Source organism: Vulpes vulpes, chromosome 4 (assembly GCF_048418805.1).
Source record: "Vulpes vulpes isolate BD-2025 chromosome 4, VulVul3, whole genome shotgun sequence".
In the NCBI taxonomy this organism is placed as follows: domain Eukaryota; kingdom Metazoa; phylum Chordata; class Mammalia; order Carnivora; family Canidae; genus Vulpes; species Vulpes vulpes.
The window spans coordinates 102,121,055-102,144,585 of record NC_132783.1 but is presented as its reverse complement, the minus strand read 5'-3'; the positions used below and the strand labels follow the sequence as shown (position 1 = coordinate 102,144,585).

General features: G+C 47.2%; 1 protein-coding gene across 6 annotated transcripts in view; it reads left to right on the top strand.

The window, feature by feature from the left end:
• The window catches only part of WWC1 (WW and C2 domain containing 1), a 150,642-nt gene that overhangs the window by 84,950 nt on the left and 42,161 nt on the right, over window positions 1-23,531 (top strand). For all 6 annotated transcript variants that reach the window (XM_072756690.1, XM_072756689.1, XM_026007481.2 and 3 more), the window contains exons 4-9: window positions 5,767-5,843; window positions 7,187-7,266; window positions 12,448-12,577; window positions 13,923-14,069; window positions 15,269-15,342; window positions 18,918-19,160. In XM_072756690.1, coding sequence (XP_072612791.1) covers window positions 5,767-5,843; window positions 7,187-7,266; window positions 12,448-12,577; window positions 13,923-14,069; window positions 15,269-15,342; window positions 18,918-19,160 — 751 coding nt within the window. The remainder of the gene's footprint in view (window positions 1-5,766; window positions 5,844-7,186; window positions 7,267-12,447; window positions 12,578-13,922; window positions 14,070-15,268; window positions 15,343-18,917; window positions 19,161-23,531) is intronic.

The following is a 23,531-nucleotide window of genomic DNA, read 5'->3' as shown; positions in this document are numbered from 1 at the left end:
ATCCTATTAGTCTTATTTGAACCAATAAGAATAAATATATGATCAGTGGTAGGAAGTAATGATGTACTCCTATCATGTGCACACTCCCAAGAGCTCCATCAAGTCCAAAGGCACCACTGATTTGAATGTTAAAGAACTTCCATCTGAAGTGACTTGGGTCATCTCAGGTAACTAGATCTGAGATCTAGACCAGCCAGGAATTGAGGTGTCCCCAGCCTAAGCATGCCTGTTAAAGTCTCATGACTTTCTTTTGGGTTTTACAAGCCAAGTCCGTCTTCCAAGTCAAGCTCGGCACATGTTGATGGACCAGTGAGAGCACATGCCTTGCTTCTAACTCAGGTGGCCTGCCCAGGCTTGTGAAATTTTTGCCACCTGGCCTTGGCCACAGGTGGGGCCCTGCCCTGGGGATGGAGACTTTGTTGTTATCTCTTGTACTCTAGCTCCATGGAGAAGAGAACTAACCTTGAATGTGCACCTGTTATATTCCTGCAGGGCAATATGATAGATGCTCCACATAGGTTATTTAAAGTAACCTTCCCCCTCTGAACAATCCTACAAGATACTGTTTTTCCCATTTTACAGATCAGGAAACTGAGGCCCAGAGAAGGGAAGGAGTTTCTCCAAGGTCACACCAGTAAAACGTGGCAGAGCCGGCCTTTCTATCCAGGATTATCAGACCTCAAAAATACTTCTCTTCATATAGATCGGCCAGTCAAATTTTAAGTTTCATGTGTTACATTTGAGTCCTCCTATCCTCTGAAAAATGAGAACTCAGAAGAGCTGGGTTCTTTGGGATCTCATCACATTCCTTCCTCTCTCTATGCCTTGGTCTCCCATGTGAAAAAGAAATCACTGGGGACGTAGCAGTTAAAAATGCCAGTTGAATCACCCACCTGATCTCACTCACATTTAAAACAAAGGAAATATCAAATAAGAGATTGTTGTTAAGGAGTATATGCACAAAGACAGGGAGACCTGGAGGATGTGGAAGCTAGAAAGCAAATGGGCAGGTGACAGCCTATCTGGTAGACCGAGAAAAGACAATATGGGCCACTCACAAGGAAAACCAGCAAGCACTCTGGTCTACACAGATCACTGGCAAAAGCCATGGGAATTGGAGACTGCAGATGTCTCTTGGAGTGCAAGTGAAGTGACAAAGGCCTCAAATAAAGAAGATTAGATGAAAGCTATTTTACGAGAAGGATCACCAGACCTTCTCCCCCAATTGGTTCAGCCCATCCCCAACCTGGCAAAAGACTGGAGGGTTTGTGGGGTTTTTTGGGTTTTTTCTTTTTTTTTTTTTTTTCTTTTTTTTTTTTTCAGAGTTGCTGGACTATTGGATAAAAGACAAGTTCAAAGCTGGGGTGAACCACACTGAAAAGACAGAAGTGAACATGGACACATAGGATTTGAGACCCCAGCTCACATGTACCACTTGGCTCCCCAGAATGGTGCCAGGCTTTTACTACCCAGGCTGGACAGTAGCAGAGTCTGGTTTAATCTGACCAGTAGCAGGTTTAATCTGACCAGATAAAAGAGATGTGAAGACATTGAAGGTCTCTGGATGAAACAATCCAGCCAAGTCATGTACCACATTACCCAAAGTCAAAAAAGTCTAGTCTGCTTTTGGGGCCCTACTCTTAAATATGAGCAGACAGCTGAGATTCCAGACATCCGAGGAAAGAATTCTCTGGCATGAAAAGTAGAGATGAAAACAATCATGTGGTGGTGTCAGGAGGGCCTTGGAGGGACCCAGGGAGTCTTCACGAAGAAGAAAAACCTCACGAGAAGCTACACACCCATGAAACAAGAACAGGATGCTACATTTTAGAGAAAGGAACACTCAGAGAACACAAAAGAGCCTTTAGAAATTAAAATACAATGTCAGAAATTTAAAATCTGTAGGAAGACTAGAAGGTAAGACTGAAGAAATCTGCTAAAAAGCAGAGCAAAAATAGAATGAGATAGAAAATGAGAGAAAGAAAAATAGAGCACCAGGCCAGGAGATCTATCGGAGTGATAAAAGTTCCAGAGAGAGCAGAGGAAACAGAGGAGAAGGAGCATCAGGTAAAATAATTTTGGAAAAATTTCCCAGAACGGATGGAGGAGAGCTTTTAGGTTTAAAGGGCTCAGTGAACACAATGCATGAAAGTCAGCTCACACCAAGACATACCCTTGTGCAACTTCAAACATGGAGAGATTGGAGCTCCTGAAAGCCTTCGAATAAAAAAACCAGGTCACACAAAAATTATCAGGACTCAGAATAGTTCAACAGCAACACTGGAAACCTAGAAGACAATGGAGCTATGCCTTCAAATTTTTAAGGAAAATCACTTCTGACCTAGAATTCTATATCCAGCAAAACTACCTTTAACCAACTGTAGGGTAGAACAAAGATATTTTTAGACATGCACAATTTCAAAAGTTTCTTTCCTTTGTGGTCTCCTTCTTGGGAAGCTGCTAGTGTTCTACTGAAACAGCTGGTAAGAGGGGAAGACGTGATATTTAGGAAAGAGGAGCAAGACAAAGAGGGAATCTCAGGGTGCTGGCAGTGCAGAGAGAGCAACCAGCTCTCATGCCTGGGCCAGGCATAGCCAAAAAGTGGAAATGGGCAGGAAGCTGACTGGCCTGGACCCGAAGAGGGGAGATTCAGATAACTGGCAGAGCGTGAGGTTGAATCTGTGATAAGTTTGTAGACAGCATAAAAATGACAATTATTAACTCTAGGAAAAACAACCCCCCAAAAAATGTGCTGGAAAGGAAAGTAAGCAAAGTCAGCTGCATGCCTCTGGCCCAAGGAGTGTTTACAAAGTAAAAGTAATGCAAACACTGAAGATGCTTTCACCAAGACTGTGCTTGTGCTTATCTGTGAGGATGGGTAGCTAGGGGCCAGGGGGCAGGGCACATGTGCAGCATAGAGGCCAGAGGAGGGAGGGGAGCTAATCCCTAGCCTCCAGAGAGAGAAGAAAGTAAATAAGCCTAAGACAAAAATACCTTGCTACTTTCTGATAACCAAGAAAATAGCTGAACACGTGGAAATGGCTCCCTTTTGGGGAGTGAGATAGGGGATAGGGACCTATGGAATGTTCTTTTATTGCAAACCTTGTACCGCTTTGAACTGTTAAACTTACGTTTATATATACCTTGAATAAAAGCTTAACAATTAAAAACTATAAAAAGGTGGGCACTTAAAATCAGCCTTTAAGGTTCTGTTCGAATATATGTAATTCCTTTGTTGTAAGCATAGTGAAGGGATAAGGGTGCAAGGGGAGGGAGATAGGTACCTGTTTCTTGATTGCAGTGCTGATTAGTTAAGTGTGCTGCCTTTTTTTTTTTCCTTTTTCCAGTGCAAAAAGATGGTTTTATTAAAGCACAGGGACAGGACCCCTGAGCAGAAAGGGCTCAAGTGTGTTTCTTTTGTGAAAATTCCTCAAGCTGCACACATGATTTGTGCACCTTTCCACTTGCATTTTTAGTTAGATAAAGTGCTTACCAAAAAAATGGTAACAGGCCACATCCCATTTCAACAGCTTGGGGTGCAAACACTGCATTTCACAGTGGTGCTCTAGAGCATAAGAATTCAAGCCCCCAGTGGCTCAGTTGGTGGGAGTCTGTTCTTTTTTGTGTTTCCTTCCCTCCAAGATTTTTGAGTATACCCAAGAACCACCTCCCATTCTGTAGATCAGCACTGGTTGGTGTTGCTGGTGCCCACAGAGCACGCTCTCCCTTTTAGGGTCAGGTCTTGCAATTTTTCATGGGTTCTCCAGGCTGCTGTCACACTCACCTTTAAGATCCTAGAAGCGTAGACCCAAGTCCAGTGGCACAACCTGATAGCAGAGTGGCCAGCAGGGTAGGACGCTCACAGAACAGACAACCCCTCCCTTTTGGAGTGTGGCTCCATCTTACTTCCTCACCAGTGACTCTCTTCACCATGTTTTTACAATTGATCAGTGGGTAACAAATATTCACAACCTTAAAGTTTTGTTGAAAAGTGCCTGTCTGGGGAATATTGCTTAAATCGCTGCCTCCAGCTAGGTATCCAGCCAAATCCCACCCTGAAATCCCTAAGTCCAGCAAACACCAGAGGGATTAGAATGCAGGAAATGAAAGCTTCCAATTGTAAACAAAAATCTGTATCTGAAGTCTCTCTGTTCCATGCTCACAAGGAGGACTACAAGGACCTCCCCCTGCCAACCCAGGTATTCCTGCCACCCATCTCTTGTGGTAAAATCCATCCTCCTCCTCCTCCCCCTTGTCATCATTCCTATAAACTGGGCAGAAATGCAACACGCCTTTGGTGCAAAACATCTTTACTGTTACCGTGCAGAACAGTTTTATTTCCTTTCTCCCCAACTTTTCAGCATTATGTTTCAGCTTCCTTTGTGCATATCAGAAGGTCCATTTCACTATTTTAACCAAATCCAAAGAGCAACATCCCCTTCACAACAGCCATGTCTGCCTCTGGACACTGAAAATTGCCACCAGTCTCTATCCTCAGAAAACTCTAGGCCCCAGTAGGTGATCTCACTGCACACATAGTGTTCAGGTGACAGCAGGTGGAAAGTGGGGGAATGATGGAATTGCGAGTACGGTGGGATGAAGGCCCTGCAGGAAAAAGGTCTTCTCTGGCCTCCATACCAAGAATGCCTGTCCTTTTCCTGAACAGTGAGGCTGTGTTTACATTAAGGGCACCATGAATATTACATCGGGCCCCTTTCCCTCTTCACATCACCAGTCAGGAAGCTCTGAGCCCTGCTGTGGCACCTGGTAAGGAAGGGGAACCTTCCATGTTTGCATGGGCCCTAACTAATCTCACACCTATGGCTGTGCTTCATCATTCTTATTTTTCCTTTACTTCATTTTACTGTTAACCTTCATGTTTATAAGCCTTAAGATATCTTTTCAAGACCTAAATACTATTTTTAAATTTTAAAAATGCAGTTAAGATTACAGCTACTTAACAGGACCATGGATAAGCATTGGAGAGTAATTTGTATGAATAGATCATTGTATTGGGGGGATGGCATTATTTATTATTTTCCCTTAAAAATGTACGCTGATATTGTAAAGTACGATAAATATTTTCAACAGTATTTTGATTATTAAAAATATGTTCATCTTAGAAAATGTAGAAAAGAAAAATACAAAGATGAAAATATTCATCACTTACATCTCTAGATATCAATGTCATCTTTCTGTATATTTCTTTTTGTGTCTTTTTTAGATGTGTGTGTGTGTGTGTGTGTGTGTGTGTGTGTTAACTGTTCACTTTCCAAATTTACGTTACTCTTTTATAGTATCTGTAGATGATTGTTTTCAGGTAGCAGCACCTTTTGGACATTTTCCCTTGTTGAGAATTCCTCTGAACTACCATTTTATTTTATTTTTTAAGATTTTTAATTATTTAATGGAGGGAGTGGGGAAGGACAGAGGGAGAGACAGACTCCCCTCTGAGCAGCAAGTCTGATGCTGAGCTCAATCCCAGGACTTCGAGATCATAACCTGGGCTGAAAGTAGATACTTAATGGACTGAGCTGCCCAGATGCTCCCTGCACCATTATTTTAAATCCCAGTAAGTCGTATCGTCCTCATTTATGTATGCGTCCTATTTATTTAGCACACCCCCTCCCCCCCCCCCCCCCCCCCGTTGGACATTTAGGTGGTTCACTATTAGTCATTCCTTTCTGGGTTTATGTAGATGGCCAAACAAGCCATCTTTATCAAAATGTTTCCTCTACAGAACTGTTTTTTTCTTTCTCGTTGCAGTGGTGTCGGGCTCATCATCCAGCTCTAAGTATGACCCTGAGATCCTGAAAGCTGAAATTGCCACTGCGAAATCCCGGGTAGGGCCTGCCTCTTTGCCTATACTGTGGAAGGGGGTCACTGAGGCAGCCACAGGCCACTCACTCACGCACAAGACCAGAGCAGGTGCTTCCACCAGGCAGTGGCGGCCAGTGCTGACTGCCAGGATCCTGAATAATAGCAGTTGTCAGAGTAATTGTGAAGGTGACAGCAGCTGCCATTTCACTATATCCCTGGCATAGCGCTCAGGGCTCCATGAGGGCTGTCTCGTGTTCTTGCAGCAGACCCAAGAAGCAGCTGTCAGCGTCTGTGCTTTAAAGATGAGCACACGCAAGCTTAGGGAGCTGAGGAACTTGCCCAGGGTCACAAGGCCTCAGGGCTTCCTCCACGGTGCTTAATGTAATGTGCTATCTTCCTGGCTGCAGCTTCTCCTGCGTTGTCTTATTTAACTACTTCATGACTTCTTGGGGATAGCTATGATTCCCATTTCACCGATGTGTAACTAAGACACCACAGTTCAGTGGTGCTCAACTAAACCAGTATTTTGCTCAACTAAAGCCAGTATTTTGAACACTGGTTCAGTAACACTTCAAGTAAGGTTCTCCAAATTCAGATGCCTGCAAAAAAAACGTCAAAGGGGGATGAGAGCTCTGGGTGAAGCAGTAGGAAGTGGTGGGAAGTGTGTAGCCTAGAGAGGTGGGCCCTGTCTAAAGGGGTAGTTGAATCTAACCCCTCCCCTCTTGTGGCCATGCTGGAATGAGGGCTCAGTGGTTGGTGCATCTTCTAATTTTAGAAAACAACTGTACTTAGGCTTATTATACAAAATCTCTCAGTATTTCATTATTTGCAGTTAACTTTTTTGATTTAATAACTGCAAGCCAAACAAGGCATTCCTGCAGACCAAATCTGGCTCCTGTGCCTTGTCTTGCCTCTAAAGTTACTACATTGCCTCTCTCCTCCATGCACAGCACTCCCATACCCATCACCTGCTTTAAGTTATGCACAACCCTGCAAATTACCATATTCTCATCTGTCTAAACAGGAAAGGGAGGTTCAGAGAGGCAAGGTGGCTTGCGAGCGGTCACCCAGCGAGGCAGTAGGAAGGCTAAGCTCTGTCTCAGGGCAGCTAGCACCTGTCCACTTCTTGCCTCAAGTGAGGGCTGACCAAGAATGACCTGATCCCAGCCAGGCTGGGATGCTGACTGCAGGAGCAGCTGCAGAGACCAACAACATCAGTGAGGGGAAGGTGTGGGACCACATGGCCCAAGGGATACAACCTGAGTAATTATGCGGGAGCCCTGGGGGGCTCTGGGTGTTAAAGAGAAGGCAGCCTGCAATTCCCTATCAACCTTGGATCTAGCCCTATGTGTCTTCTGCCATCCAGGTCAACAAGCTAAAGAGAGAGATGGTTCACCTCCAGCAGGAGCTGCAGTTCAAAGAGCGTGGCTTTCAGACCCTGAAGAAGTAAGTCCACCCTGTTGTGCAGAGCGTGGGGATGTCCCCTACTCCCCCTCCTGCCCCTCTGTCTGTCTCTCCTTTAAGGCCACTCTAACCATTCGATTCCAGTTCTGTTCCACTGGTATTGACTGAAGATATTGTCACTCAAGGTTGCGGTATAGAAAGAGAAAAGGGGAGTCTTTTCTTTTCTTTTTAAGATCTTATTTATTTACTTCATAGATAGACCACAAGCATGAGCAGGGGGAGGAGCAGAGGGAGAAGCAGACTCCCTTCTGAGCAGGGAATCCGATGCAATGTGGGGCTTGGTCCCAGGACCCTGGGATCATGACCTGAGCCGAAGGCAGATGCTTAACCAACTGAGCCCCCCGAGATGCCCCAAAGGGAATCCTTTCAAACCAGAGTTCTCATTGTCCTCTGAATTCCTGAAGCCGATGAAGCCAGTTTCACCAGCCAGTCACAGAAACAAGTTTTGTTGGGCATTTCTGGGCACCTGTCTCATCTCCTCCAGGAGATACAATAGGATCTGGTACACATGCAAATAAAACAAACTCTGCTTTCCCCTAAAGTTGAGCAGCTAGTGTGCCCCACTGAAGGAATGAGGATTTCTTCCACAACACACAGAGCACTGGGAAAAGATGCATCATGTCATGGCCACTGTACTCTATGGGTGACTTACAGAGTTTCCAGGATAACTTTGACCAAATGTAATTTTCACATTTAGAAACTGACTTGCCACCAAGATATAGCTCTGTTGTTTCTTTAGAGCAGGTGCATTGATCCCTATTATCATTATCATACTAGCTAAGATTTATTGAGCAGTTACTCTGCCCAGCAGCACTTTCAGTGTTTCTGCTTGGGTGACCTCATTTGATCCCCATTGCAACTCTATAAGGAATGTTCTTTTGGCTAACTCCCCTTTGTAGGAGAGGAAACTGAGTCACATAGTATGTGCTCAGCAAGCCTTAGCTTATTGTTATGAATACACATGCAGTGAACACTTGTGCGTTGAGTCATGTTCAGTATATTTGATGGACTCAGTGTACAGTCATGACAGAGGTGCCTGGTCGCCCTCTTGGAAGCCCCAGGGAGAACATGCAGTCCATTTCTCTGTTCTAAGGGACATCTCACTTAGATTCCCAACAGACAACTGCTTCTCTAGTCACTTGCCTTTTCTCTGACTCTACCTTTTCTTCATCCTCTGAACCTCAGATCCACCCCACTACTCTGTGGCCACAGCTCCAAGCCTTGAGATGGCTGTCACCAATCTTGATTAATCGAGAGGACTGTGACCACTCTTAGGGGTTGGTTGGTTCTGATTCACATCTTCGCATCTCCAAAGCTACGGGGGAACTACATGAATCCTCCACCACACAAGGTTTCAGAAAGCGTGGCTTTGTGTCATGGATTATGTACAATACTTTTTCGTATTATAAATTATTATAAAATACGGTTTTATATATGTGTGCTTCTATAGGTACATATATTACTAATAGACGTATATATACATGTGACAGTCGACAGCATGAATCTGAGCTTAGAAAACTCCTATCTGTGATCTATAAAGCAAATAACCTCATGAGCCCTCCAGATTCTGAACACATAGTTTAAAGGTTACTCACTCCCACGTCATCTTACCGCAGGGGCCTTCCCCCCCTCCCCTTCCTGCAATCCTCAGGAGCTTCTGGTTAGAACATTTCCCATTATTCTCTGAGCCACCACAAACCTGTTTTACCACTTTGTCACCCTGTAGAAGCATTGAAAATTCTTGTTCTTTGGTAAGCTGACGCTGAAACCCCAAAGACAAGCCTCCTTTTTTTCCTCCTCCCTCCGCCCAACTGATGTTTGATATCAGGCCTAGATAGGACCCGTGGCAGCTCTGGCCGCCCACGCTCCTTACCCGAAGCCAGCTCCATGTTCAGTATGGAGGAAGGCATCTGCTTTAATGCACACCTTGGCAGAGAGGGTTAGGAATGTAGCCTCGAGGGGCAGATGGCCTGGGTTTAAATCCCAGTTCCCAGGAACCTTCCAAAAATGACTTAGCCCCTTTGAGCTTTGGTTTCTTTACCTGAAAAATAAGTTATTGTGGAGATTAAACTGAAGTGTGTGACAGTGCCTAGCAGTGAGCGTAAGGATCGGGTGAGGGATGTGTGTGTGTCGGGGGGGTGGGGGGGTGACCTCTAGCTAGTTGCTGGCTTGGGTTTGGGGAGGAACTCAGATGAACTCGTTTGCCCCAGGCTCAAGGCTGTGCTGGGTAAGCACTATGCATCACTCACCTCATTTCACTGTCTCTATCCCTTTAAGAGAGGTTTTTGTCATGCCCCATTTTACAGATGAGAGCACCAAAGAGGTTGAAAATATACCTACCTACCATACGCTCCCTCACCCAGTAAGCAGCGGGGCTGGGGTCAGAACCCAGGACTGTTGGGTTTTGCCACTCATGTGCATGTGCACCTTCCTTCCTGGCTTCATCCTTCATAACCCCCTCCTCATCCCCAGAAAACAGGAGGCCTCTTTCCATGTCCCTTGGGATCTTTTGCAGAGGCCAGTGGTGGGAGGTGATCTTATCACTTCTACTGCTCTCAGCCTCTTCCCTTTGCAGAGCATGGGAGAAGGTAAAGCTTGTTCCCTTGTCATGACCATATTTATGGTCAGCAACCCTAGTTTTAAAAAAAAAGGAAAGGTTGATGAGGATTGAAAGATGCATCTTCAGAGACTGAAAAAAAAAAAATCAAGATGAAAGCTTGGGACTTGGTCTGTCAGCCACTTGGAGCCCTTGTAAATAGGAAAGAGTTGAGACTTGGCACATCATCCCTGTGGGAGAAGGGCCATGCAGCATCTTCCCGCATGTCCCCAAAGCCGCCCTGCCCAGGTGAGAGTTGTCTGGACAAGACCAAGGGGAGTTGGCTGCTGTCAGAACCTTTGCCCTGCTTCTCTGTGGCTGTCCTGTGACTAGCGGGTGTGTGAATCTCTGGACAGCTGCATAATTTAGAAATTCTAAAACACACGCAGCCCACTACACCCTCCTCTCCCCTTCAACCACACAACTTTTCTTTCCCTTAAAAAAAAAAAAGATTCATTCACTGAGCACATAATGGTGACCCTTTGTTCCCCTCCCCCTACCCCCCAATCCCAAGAGTGTTCCCTCTTGGAGCTCCTCTCTGGAGCCAAATTCCAGAGCCTGGGTTGCTAAGGCCCCTGAGGGAAATCAGGTAGAGGCTGTCTGAGGAGCCCAGGGCACAGCAGACAAACCGCTTCTGTCTCATCCTGCTGAGGATTCAAAGCCATCCTCACCCTGTTGGCAGAGGACAGCAGGGCACAGCCCCCTCCCTGGAGCCCCCAGCCCTGCTCAAGCAAATGGCATTTCTCCTGCACCCCTCCCCCCCACATCTGGGGCAGGGCCACCTCCGGTCCTGGGGGACCCTCCTCTCCACAGAGCATCTTGGGCAGGGCCCCTGCTACAGAAAGCTCCCTTTAGACTAATTTTTCAAACTAAATCTGAGACCAGTCTTAGCCAACCTGGCAGGCCTGCTCAGGCCCAAGTCCTCGAAAGGAATAGACAGGCTATTTTTAGTGGGGAGACATAAATGGGGCTTTGTTTTCTCTCCACGGAGGCTGAAATAACGGAAGGGCAGGGGGAGGGCCGCCCTGAGACCCGGGTTCTCTCCCTCTCTCCTGCTCAGAGGCAGACAGACAGAGGGGGATGAAAACCTGCCCCCCACCCCCTCAGTGATTCCCCACTCAGGTTATTTTTAGCCTAGGACAGTTTGGCCTCAAGCAGGAAACCAGAGAGGAATGCCTTCGAGCAGTTTCTCATCCTGAAATAATGGGTTTCTGGTGTTCCCTCAGACTGTAAGACTTCCTTTTCTCCTTTGGGGACTGAAACGGGAGGCCTAGCCTTTGGGGAAAGTGCGAAGCAGTTGAAGTTTTCTTTCTTTCCTCCGAAGCTTCTCCACACCACGGCCTCCTTCCCCAGAAAGCCTGGACCTCCACCATCTCCGGCTTGGTTGTCCTTCAGAAAGCAACATTGTCCTGTATGTGGGGCCTAGATAAGCTGATTTGGTCCCGTCCTTCCCAGTCCACTGCCTGCCTATCCATCTTTTATCCCATCTGACATTCCTAGCAGCTTCGTGAGCATGGGTGGGGCAGGTGACATTACCCAGGTTTTTTATAGAGGAACAAGCTAAGCCTCCTTGTGTTGAGGGCTGTGCCCAAGGCCGGGCCACTGAGGGGCAGGGCTAGGAGTTTTTCATCATTCACAACTCGCCTTCACTGTGCTTGTTGGCTCAGCAAATCATCCAGCTCCTGTCCCCCAGGGGGCATCGGAGAAAGTATGGAGGTGTTTTTGGTTGTCACAGCTGGGGGTCAGAATGCTACTGGCACTGAGATGGCAGAGACCAGGGATGCTACTAAACAGCCAACAATGCACAGGACAGCCCCCCACCATGAATCATCCTCCCCAAATGTCAAGATGGTGAGGTTGAGAGACCGCAAGTTAAAGGACTGTTCTATACCACGTTCTAAGACTACTGAAACTGGGGCATCTGGGTAGCTCAGTGGTTGAGCATCTGCCTTTGGCTCAGGTTGTGATCCCGGGGCCCTGGGACTGAGGCCCGTATCCGGTTCCCCTCACAGGGAGCCTGCTTCTTCTTCTGCCTATGTCTCTGCGTGTGTGTGTGTGTTTGTGTGTGTGTGTGTGTGTGTGTGTGTGTGTCATGAATAAATAAATAAAATCTTTTTAATAAAATAAAACTACTGAAACTTACTCAGTCCCACCCCTGTCCCAAGCCTGCCAGAGACCAGTCAAGGATACTACCACATACACCACTAACTAGAACACAGTGTAATGGTTACAGTGTCACAGCTACACACAGTGTTATGGGAACACCTCGCCCAGCCTGGAGGATACAGGGAAGTAATCAGGGAAAGCTTCCTGTAAGAGCTGGTGCTTAGAGGATCCTTGACTTCAAGGGTGGTGTTGCTTCTGCAGCCCCACACTGCAAGACATTTCACAGGCACCTACTGTGCCTTATCCTAAAGGCAGGACCTTTCGGATAAGGGGGGGGAGGGAGTGTAGGACACAGAGGAGCCTCCTTATGGGACTGAAGTTTGTCTTCCATGCTTTTCCCCTGGGGAGACTCCATCCCTCACCCTATCTCTGTCTGACTTTTCCCACTGACTGTTTCCTAGAATCGATAAGAAAATGTCTGATGCTCAGGGCAGCTACAAACTGGATGAAGCTCAGGCTGTCTTGAGAGAAACAAAAGCCATCAAAAAGGCCATCACATGTGGAGAAAAAGAAAAGCAAGATCTCATTAAGGTATGGGAGTTCCTGTGATGTGGTCCTACCTCGATTTTTCCTGAGCACCTTTCTGTGCCGGGACTCATGCTGTTTCTGCGTGCTGCACAGCTCACTGAGTTCTCATCATTGGTCTTCTTGGGTGTTCAGTCTCATCTTGTAGAGCAAGAAAAGGAGGTTCAGAAGCATTAGGTGACTTGCCTAAGGTCACATCACTGGCAGAGTTGTAACAGGAGCCATCTGTTCTAGTCCAAAGGTCATGTCTTTGCCACTGGCTCTTGCTACCTGGCTTGCTTTTTAAAGAACCAAACAGGGGGATGGTTTTGACATCAGTAGCCCCAACATCAAAATGTAACATCTTCATAAGTATTGTATTGCATGTTCTCCGTCTGTGCTGAGGACCGAACAAATGATAGTCCCTGTGATTTAACGTGCCATGCAATTGGGCCAAGCACTTTGCGTGTATCACGCCTCACTTACCTCTTATACCAGCCAGAGGTCATCCCCTTCATACAGATAATGACTGTACAGCTCAGAGTCAGTCATAGAGTCAGGATTCGAACCTGTGAACACCGTCTCAGAAGCCTATTCTTTTCATCCCTGGACACTCCACCTCTCCCCACAGGAACTACCCTGACCTCTGAGATCCTGTATTTGTTTTTCCCCTTGGCAGATTAAGAGTTGGGCTCAGAGGTGCTATAACTGATTTAGTGAAGGAAGCTTTATGCTCTATGGCAAACAAAATTATTTTGAAACTCCTGTCCAGGACAGCAACCCAGTGAAAACATTCAGGCCCTAGTGCTGTGGGAACCATGTTCCTATTGTGATTGAACCAAATCCTGCTTTGTCATTTGCCAGCCTTTCCATGTAACAACTCTCTTATCAATAAAATGGAGATATTCCTAGGTCATTTTTCACAGGACTGATGTCAGGATTAAGCAAGCTGATGATAAAGCCAACAGGTATTGAGTATTGGCTGTATGAGCACTTTACATTGGTCATCCCATTAAATCAGTATGATAGTCCTATGAGATAGGACCTATGGTTATTCCTCTTTTTTAGGAGGGGAAACTGAGACACAGAGAGCTTAATCAACTACCTCAGGTCACACAGCTAGTAAGTAGCAGGGCAAGGATTCCAAGTCAGGCAGGTGGCTCCAGAGCCAGAGTCCATACCATTCTCTCCCAAGTTAAAGACTGAGCAACTACCCACTTGCTGCTAGCTCTTTATAAGGTAAGTGGAATAACCAGAGTGAGCGTGGGTTTTTACTGAATTACGAAAGGTGGAGAGGATAGCACACAGAGGGTGACAGACCAAAGCTCCCTTCTGGGAAGTTGTGTTGCTAACCCTGCCTTCCCCTCCTTAGAGCCTCGCCATGCTGAAGGATGGCTTCCGCACAGACAGAGGGTCCCACTCTGACTTGTGGTCCAGCAGCAGCTCTCTGGAGAGTTCAGGTTACCCACTGCCAAAACAGTACCTGGACGTCAGCTCCCAGACAGACATCTCGGGAAGTGTGAGTAGTCAGTGCGTCCAGGAGGCCGCTGTAGCAGGCAGCCACCTCCTCGTCTCTCACCTGGGGAGTTGACCAGTGTCTCTCTGTTGGCCCGGCTGCTAACTCAGCCTTCTGGAGCTCCATTCTCTTGCAGACATCTCGGCCCCAGGATGACATGGTGTGATGGTATGGAGGAAAAGCCAGCACTGACTCCTGGTCCTGAGTGTGACCTGGCCATGTGCTTGCATCTCTAGATGCTGCACACAGAGCATGTCTGAAGGACCAGCATCTCTCTTGGGTTCCCTTCTTGTGGATTTGTAACACCATCCTGTTTTTCTTTCACTAGCTGTAAAGCAGGTGATATTTTCCTTCTGTTCCTCCCAAAACATTCCACACAGCTTTCAGACAGCAACTCTTCAAAAGCTCAGTCTGGTCACAGTAGTGAACACTGAGACTGCCATCCAGATGTACTCCGTGAAAGTTTTAGAGCAAGACTGACCCACAGCTGTCTGGCATGTTTGGAGCACTTTTGTTTTCTTAGAGCAGGTAACATTAAGCAGACCTGCCTCCTAGCCTCCGTGGCCCAGTGCTATTCCATTCTGGTTCCAATAGGTGTGTCCCCACTTACAAAGAGAAGCTATATCCATGTCTGCTTGGGTGAGCCTTGTAGCTTCTTGAACATTGTCAAGAGTGCTTGACAAATGGTGTCCTATGGGCTGTTCCCCTTCTTCTCCAAACCACCCATGTTTCCAGCTACAAGCCACCTGTAGGACTCCCTGCCAGTTCTAGGGCCTTCTCCTCAATCATTCCGTGTTTCAGTCCTCCCTGAGTTTTCAGCTGAGCCCCTCTGCAGCTTCCTGACGATGTCTTTCTTGTATATTGGCTGCCCCCCGCCCTGTTTCCTTCTGACCAGCTGTCCTCCATACTTCTGGGGCTTGAATGGGCTCCAAGCCTTTCAGGGCTGCAAGATGATATTCTAGGCTCTCATCTTCTCTTCTAGAAGTGATAGATGTCTGAGTTTGGGGGTCTTCCCACAGCCTGCAGGCAGGAAAGCGTCTTTGCCTGACTAGCTTCCCTGCTATCACACAGCCAAGTCGGTAATTGGGGGCTATTCTTAGCTACTTCCCACGCAAGCTGTCAAGTCTCTCATGAGCTCTTGAAATCCAACTCCGCACCGGCCACAATGGCCCTATAATTCCCGACTTTGTTCTTTCCCCCAGTTTGGCACGAGCAGCAACAATCAGTTGGCAGAGAAGGTCAGATTGCGCCTTCGATATGAAGAGGCTAAGAGAAGGTAATTAGGGGCTGGGGGCGGGATGGCTTCGATGATGATAACTACCATTGCACAGTGTCTGCTCCATGCCTGGCTTTTCACACGCCTCCTTCTCTTTAATCCTCTAAGATTATGAAGATAAGTATTAGGATATTTATATTTTAACCCCCCTCTGAAGCTCAGAAAGGAAATGACTGAGTCAGGGATGCTTCACTAGGTAAAAAGTAGAACTGTGCTTTGAACCCAAATCTGTGAATCCTTGAGCCTAGTTATTTTTCCACTTACTGGACTCAGTTTCTATAATCAGGATTTTTCAGTAGTCCTATAAGTAGCCTGGTTTGAAGAAGCACAACCGAGGTTTTAGTGATAAGCCAAAAAGGAGTTGGATACTAAACACTTCAGTGTCTCCTGCCCAACAAGGAGCAAGCTGTGCTTACAAACTGTGCAGACCCCAGTGACAGTTCTGTTGTTCTGTGGCTTCAGTTGGGTTCTGCCAACTAAACAAATTAAACAATAATCAAAGCTGTTATTTTTAGAGCATCTGTTATGCACCAGGTATTGTATAAAAGCATTTGTATGTGTATCATCTCATTGCATTTTAAAAACAACCTTATAGCATAGTTTGTATTATCTCCATGTTAGAGAAGAGAAAGGTAAGATCTAAGATGTTTTATGACTTTTCAAGATGATGGAGTCAGATTTTGAACTCTGAACAGTCTGGCTCCAAGTCCATGATCTTCTTGTTCACGAAGCCAGCCTTCCTGGGAAAGAACCCACAGAGTGTGATGGCTAATGAAGCCAGGCATATTGCATCCATTCCTCTTTAGGCCACATGCTGCCTGGCCCACGGACATTCTAAGCCAGGCCATATAAAGGTGTGGCAGTGCCCAGCTCTGCCTCTCTGCCAACTCTGTGTGATTAGCAGAACCTTTGCAGCAGTAACAGAAATCCTACAGGAACTAGGAGAAGTAGAAAAGGAAATCTGTTGGCTTATTGAATTCCAAAGTCTGAGGGTAAAGCAGGTTCAGGCACAGCTGGATCCAGAGATTCAAATCATGTTATATAGACTCAGTTTCTCCCCTTTTCTCTCTACCCTGCTTGCCTTTGTGTTGACAGACTTTCCTACCAAAAACGTAAAGGTGACCCCCAGAAATTCTAGAGTTATATACTATCAGGTTAGCCACCCCAGCAGAAGGAGGATCTACCTTTCCCAATAGATTTAACGGGTTTTGAGTTTGATGCTCCCGGGCTTTTCCTGGTGAACCAATCATTGTTGCAGAGTTGGAGGAATTAGAATTCTCTGAAGGTCCAGGCATGGGTCATGTGCCTAACTCTGGGAGGGGGATTGAGATCAGATTTGTGGGAACCAAGTGACTTAAGTACGGGAGGAGCGATTTCCCAAAGAAAATTTGGAGCATTGTTAACAGAAGGAGAAATTGGATACTGGTCAGATAGAAAAAACACTGTGCATTATATCAGCTCCCCCTAGAGGCCCAGTGAAACAGCAGGACTTCTGCATTTGGACAGCCACTTGTCCCCTCAGAAGGGGACCACTCTGAACCCTGGATCTATTCCAGCCTGCAATAATGCCTATCTTAGAGGATCAGTTCTGGAGAGACTCAAAGATTGAAATCTTCCCTCTGGGGTTGAGCCATTAAACTTCCCATCGCAGGGTCTTGGCTCATCTGCAGTTACCCAGCTTCAGGCCTCCCTTTTCACCCAGAGGTCATTGAAGTGTCAAGGGTAGAGCAGCCTGCTGAGTAGAAAGCAGAGGCTGCACGGCTTGAAGAAACGAGGGCAGGTGGCTGTAGTGAAAAGTCTGCATGCTAAATTTTGTCATGTGTGCATTTCTGCAGAGCCAGTCTAGTGCTTTTCATCAGATTTGCCAAAAGATGGCTGGCCCAAAGGTTAAGGAGCCCTGGGAAGGCGCCTCTAGAAAGTACATCTAAGCATTAAGCATCGATCACCCCTTCAATGTACTGCTTCAAAGTGGAGCCCCTGCCAGACCTATACATATCACTCCATCCTCAATGGTGGAAGCTACAGAGTTGTCCCAGATTACTCTCTTTGTGAATGTGAAATATAAATTAACCAACTCCAAGAATCCCTCTGATGCACCTGGCTGGGAAATGAGCAAACCTAGATGTGTTTGCATGGAATTTTCAAGATACACTGTGAATATTTTGTCTCCAACAATGTTTTTATAAATAAAGGGTCGGGCCACATGTCTGCAGATAAGATCAAACTGGGAGTCCAGGGGCCTGGGCTCTCAACAAGTATTGGCCATATTTATGAATTGCAGTCTTAGGTGAACCATACCTTCTGCAGACATCTGTCCAGCAGCTTTACCGCCAGATCTTATCCACGCTTTAGGGATCCGGTGGGGCAAGGATATAATAGCTGCAAGTCTTTGGGAAGGCTAAATCCTAAAGGTCCACATCATGATTCCTTTGAGATATTTGTAGCACTCATCTTAGTTATGTTGTGAATCTTACTTTCGTCCAAAGATAATTATACTTAATATCTATGTGGCACTTGACAATGTATAAAGGGCTCTTAATGGTAAGTTTTCGTTTGGTTCTCATAACCCACCTTGCAGATTGCATCATTGACCCAACCTTACAGGAGGGGATACTGTGTCTCAATGAAGTTAAGGGATAGAGCTCCCAACTCCTTCCTTTTAATAATGCCTTCAGTGTACCAGGCACTGTGCTAGAAGCTCATGATACCAAAATGATTTAAAAATGGTGCCTTCTCACCATAAGATGAGCATGGGGTGTTATACTATATGTTGGCAAACTGAATTTAAATTATTAAAAAAAAAAAAAAGGAATGGTGCCTCCCGTTGAGAAGGCCAGAGCCAATACTCTCCGGCTCAAGGCCTCTGACTCCATATCCACAGTTGGTGACACAGTGCTGCCACCACTCTCTGGACTGGGAATACACAGTCAGCAATTGCATTATTTGCTGTCATTGTGGTGGGCCTCTGACTGCCACTGGTTGAGCACCTGTTATGTGCCAGCTACTCTGAATACATTCTTACTCATTTTCAGAATAAGACTCAGGGAGTTCACCAAACATTAGGTACCTAGGAAGTGACCAAACCAGGGAATAAAACAATAACAGCAGAAACATTCATTTGAGTGCTTACTGTGTGCCAAATACCATGCTTTGAGAGTTCATGGAATATGTCTAAAGCCTTCCACCACAACCCTATGACAAAGGAACGTTTGTTACTCCCTTCAGGGAGATGAAGGAAGTGACTTGCCCAAGGTCACATAGCTGGCTGTAGAAGGCTCTTGCCTGGTGATGAATCCAGCTCTCTGTTCTATCAGGCTTAGTGTCCCTCAGGGCAAGGACATTGCCCTGTTTATATCTCTTTCCCACCCCTGCAGAGCCTATTCACTGTTGGCACACGATAGGCACCACATGTGTTTGTTAGATAAAAATATGTTCCTTGAGACGACATGCTGGTCCAAAGGAGGACAGTCGCTGCCAGAGATGGCTCAAAGTACGTAACCTTGGAAATACAGCCTGTTACCCTGCTCCCGCAGTGCCACTGGGCACACCCGTCATGCTTGCCTCTCTGCCCACAGGATCGCCAACCTGAAGATCCAGCTGGCCAAGCTGGACAGTGAAGCCTGGCCTGGAGTGCTGGACTCGGAAAGGGACCGGCTGATCCTCATCAATGAGAAGGAAGAGCTGCTGAAAGAGATGCGCTTCATCAGCCCCCGAAAGTGGACCCAGGGGGAGGTGGAGCAGCTGGAGATGGCCCGGAAGCGGTTGGAAAAGGACCTGCAGGCAGCTCGGGACACCCAGAGCAAGGCACTGACGGAGAGGTGGGGCTGGGCTGGAGCCAGGAGGGGGCGTGGGACCCCACCCTCACTGCCAGTCTGTCCTCCAGCCCAGGCAAGGGAAGGGGCACAAGGACTCCCCTCTAAGAACACTCAGTGTAAAGATCTCGCAACTCCCCAGAGTAGCAGATTGGGGGAAATGATTCACCATCCAGAATACCAGTGCCCCGGGAGTTTACACAGGGAATCACAGTACCAAAACGTCTGCTCAGGTGCAGGTTTTCGAAATTATCTTCTGCCTAAGGTAAGCTGCATAACCCTCTGTCATGTAAAGCAGTCATTTGCCAACTTTTTGACAGTGACTCACATGATAGAGAAGTTTCACAAAGCAGTGCATACCCTTTGTACATGTGATAGCCCTCCAATATGCTGTCTCGCATATTGCATTTCTTTTCATGATGGTCATGACCCACTGAACTGATTTCACCTTAGGCCAAGGCATTGCAAAGTGAGATGCTTATAGGGGCCAAGCAGGTGGCACAAATGCTGGAGGCCCACATGGTGGGAAACTCGGTCAGACTGGTATGCGCCCCACCCCCCTCCCCGCTTGTCTGCCTCACATGGTGCCGACTCCCACCTCCAGCAGATGGGAATTCAGGCCTTGGGCTGCCAGGCGTCCTCATATTTCAAGAAAAGAGTTGCTTGTATTTTTAATTTTTAACCATCGGCAACTAATGCAATAACTTCAAAAAATATCGTGAAGGCTTAATCACCTCCATTCATGTGCGTGGTGTAACCCAAAAGCCATTGGCTTATGTTCTCTAGATAACAGACTATTTCCTTCAGTGTCCCACGAAGCTCCACACCCACCATTGCACAGAGCATAGCCCTGTGTTCAGAGTAGGCCCTGTAATCCTTTGATCTCATTCATTCATTCTATCCATCAGCCCATCATTTATTCATTTGAGAAACATTTTGTTGCACATATTCTCTGTACAAGGCAATTTGGAGGATTCAGAAATTAATAAGTCACAATCCCTGCTCCAGTGCCTCTTAAAATCTATCCTAGTTATTTTCGTTTTTTTTTTTTTGGCAGCAGACTTTGAGTAAGGTCCCTGCCCTTAAGGAACTTAGAAGTGAAGGTAGTGATTTGTGTGTGTGTGTGTGGGGGGGGGGGGGCTTAGGGCAGGGATGAGCAAGGGAATTCCTCTTTCAGAGGAAATCAGAGGCAGAAGCCCAGTTTATAAAGCAGGTGAACTTGCCTGCACCCCAGTGGAAGTAGGCCAGGCGTCCTCGGTGCCTGGGTGTTTGCTCTCTGTGTCACCTCGTGATGAGTCCTAAGACACCTTCAGGGAACCTTCTGAGCTCTACAGCACTCAACTCGCAATCATGCCCTGGCACCCGAATAAGCCCCACTTGCACATGTTGGGACGTTAGGTGGATCAAGCTGAGCAGTGTCTGCCTGGCCTCTTGTAAGCAAGCACATCAGAGACCATTTATCCTTAACCCCCTTCTCAGAATGGCTAAGAGACCTGTTGCTTTCTTCCCTTCCACCATCCTCTGGAGGGGTGGCTGATAGACTGACCCACCACCACACAGGTGGGAGGTGGGGGAGGACAGAGATTCAGTAATTGGTGTCTTGCAGCCTTGGAAGTACCTGCTAGAAATGTTCAGCCCCACCTCTCTATCCAACTCTCCCTGGGGCTAGACACTGTGGGGAGAAGGCCTGTCTATATGCCCTTGCACCTTCAGTGTCAGTTGAAAGAATAAATGGTTAGCTGGCCTAAGCAGACCCTTCATAGACTTCTACATGAGTCTTCTGGCCTCCTTTAACAGTCCCCTGGGTCTTGCACTTGTTCCCAGACCCTATAGTAGCCATGAGGAAGCCTTTAGCCGTTCATCATGCTCATAGACCCCAGCTGAAGAGAAGAGACTCGTGGCAGCCTCACTCCTTGTTGGATCAAAAGAGAAACGCTTCCCACTGCTGACCTTGAGCAAGTCATTGACCAATATGGACTTTAGTTGCCTAGTAGGGAAAAAAATAATTACATTGAATACCTATATGGTCTGAAGATAGGCAGTTGCACCAGATTGTGAACTGATGCTCTTCCCTGCTCTAATACTATTGATTTCTTGAAAATAGGATTGGAGGTTCTCTTAGAGACCTGTGTTCTACATGCAAATGCTGCCCCTATGTGCCAGACCCTATAACCTACATCATCTTGTTGAAACCTTCCAGCAACCTGGAGGCCAATCCCTATTTTATAGGTCTGGAAACTGAGGCTCAGCCAATACCACCACATGGTAGAGCTGGGATTAGAATCCAGGTTGCCAGCTCCGGAGCCCATGCTTGCTTCAGGCTGCTGCCCACTCAGAAGGGCTTTTGTTATCACCTTCAATCCTGTATTTCCAAGGTCTGATTGCTGCCCCTCCCCAGAATGGCGAGTTGTCACAACCAGGCGACCCAGAGGTCCCAGAGGTACAGACAGGGGAAGCCAGGGAGCCTGGGGGCAGGAGGAGTAGAGAGTCACAGGACAGGCAGGGACAGTGCTGAGGGCTGCAAGCATCCTGCTGAAGAGAGAGGAGAAAGCCATCCCAGTGATCCTTTTTGCCTTTTTGTCCATGTCTATGGCTGTTTGCTTCTGGTCCTGTGTCTGTGTTCATTCCCCAGACTCTATTGTTCTCTCTCTGGGTCACTTTCTCTCCCTTTATTTCTTCTGTTCCTCTCTCCTGTCTCTCTCTCGGACTGGGAATATGTTCCTCACTCTCACACATCAGCCTCTCCACCCCTGGGGCCCTTGAGAAGGATGGGAATAGACATGTCCAGGAAGGGCACCACAGGCCCACCAGACCTCAATCACAGATCACTCACAGTTGGACATCCTAGCACCCCATGTCTAACCCCCCTTTCCATGGGCCCACCATCAGTACTTTTGAGAGTTGCTGCACAGTCACATGGGGGACTGATTAGAGCATAGACTCCCTGGCCTCTCCCCAGGGACTAGTTCCCCAGGCCTGCAATTCAGCCCAAGCTCTTTCAGTCTGAGCCAGCACCCCAGGTACAGCTTGTGGGGATTCCAGCTCCACCTTCCAGATCTTCTCTGTTCTTCCATGCTTGATGTGTTCATGGCTTCCCAGCATGTGCCAGGCATCACACATAAATGCCATATGGCCTGCCGAGCCCAGCACCTCTCTGAGGATGCCTCAGCACCTGTGTATTGCTGCAGGTGGCTACACTCCCACGCTTGGGAAGTTGAAGCCACCCAAATCCCAGTCTCCCTGGCACTGTGGTAGGGCTCCAGGGCTCCAGTGGGACCTGCATTTTCTGTAGATTCCCAGAACACAACTCTGTGACTTTGCTCCCAAAGAGCAGGAAAGTGAAGGTAGAAATGGTGAGCCCCAGCTGCCTCGTGACTCTGCAACCTCACAGCTTTCTAGGGCTTTGCTCTTCTGGGGAGTGAGGAGATTCTACAGTTCCATCCATTCCTTCAAGAATCAAGGATTTTGTGCACTACGTACTCCATCTGCCGGCCTGCTGCTTGCCCCGCCAGCCCCAGGCGAGACTCTGAAAGAACAGTGCCAGGGATTGAACTGGCCAAGAACCACACTGAGTCCCTCACCACCTTGCTCAGTTGTCTAGAGCAAGTTCTGGTCTTCATTGCAGAACCTGTGTTAGAGGTCTGGGTGTGTTACAGGTAGAGGTTTGGCATGGTTATGTTTTTCCACGAGAATGAACTCTTTCTCCCAGGCCCTAGGCTGGATTGCTTATACTCTGGGGACAGGTCAGCTAGTCCCTCTCTAGCAAGATAGCATAAGGGGATATGAGCCCCACAGTAGAACACATCTGTCTGTGGGAGATATAACATCCAGATCTTTCAGCAGAGAAAATGAATTTTGCCTATCTCAACTGGGAAAAAAATCATCCATGCAGCAAATACTGAGCCACAGCCATGTGGTAAACAAGGTGCTAGAAAAGCAGACAATGCAGCGGCTTGGAAACCTTAGTGTGCCTAAAAATCACCTGTGTGCCCGAATAGAGGCGCAGATGCATGGGCCCTGCCCCAGACTCTCTGATTCACTTTATCAAAGATGGACCCAAGAATGAGCATTTAGGAAGTGCTCCTCCCTTTCTGATGTAGGAGGTCTGCAGACCACACACAGAGAACCAAAAATGTAGTGGCTTCCTGAGGGCAACCCACGTCATGAGTTTGTAAGGGCATAGCCTTGCTTGATGGAACCCCTTCCCTGTCAGATCCTGGGACCTTAAGGTGGGCACTCCAGTGGTTAGAGGGAGCCACCCAGGCTGCCCTCCATGTGGGATTTCAGGAGAGGCTGGGGCTAAGGGTTGGGCCTATATCTAGCAGTTTCTTCTAAATATAAGGATTTTGCTTCCAGAGTCATTACTGAAATGGGCTT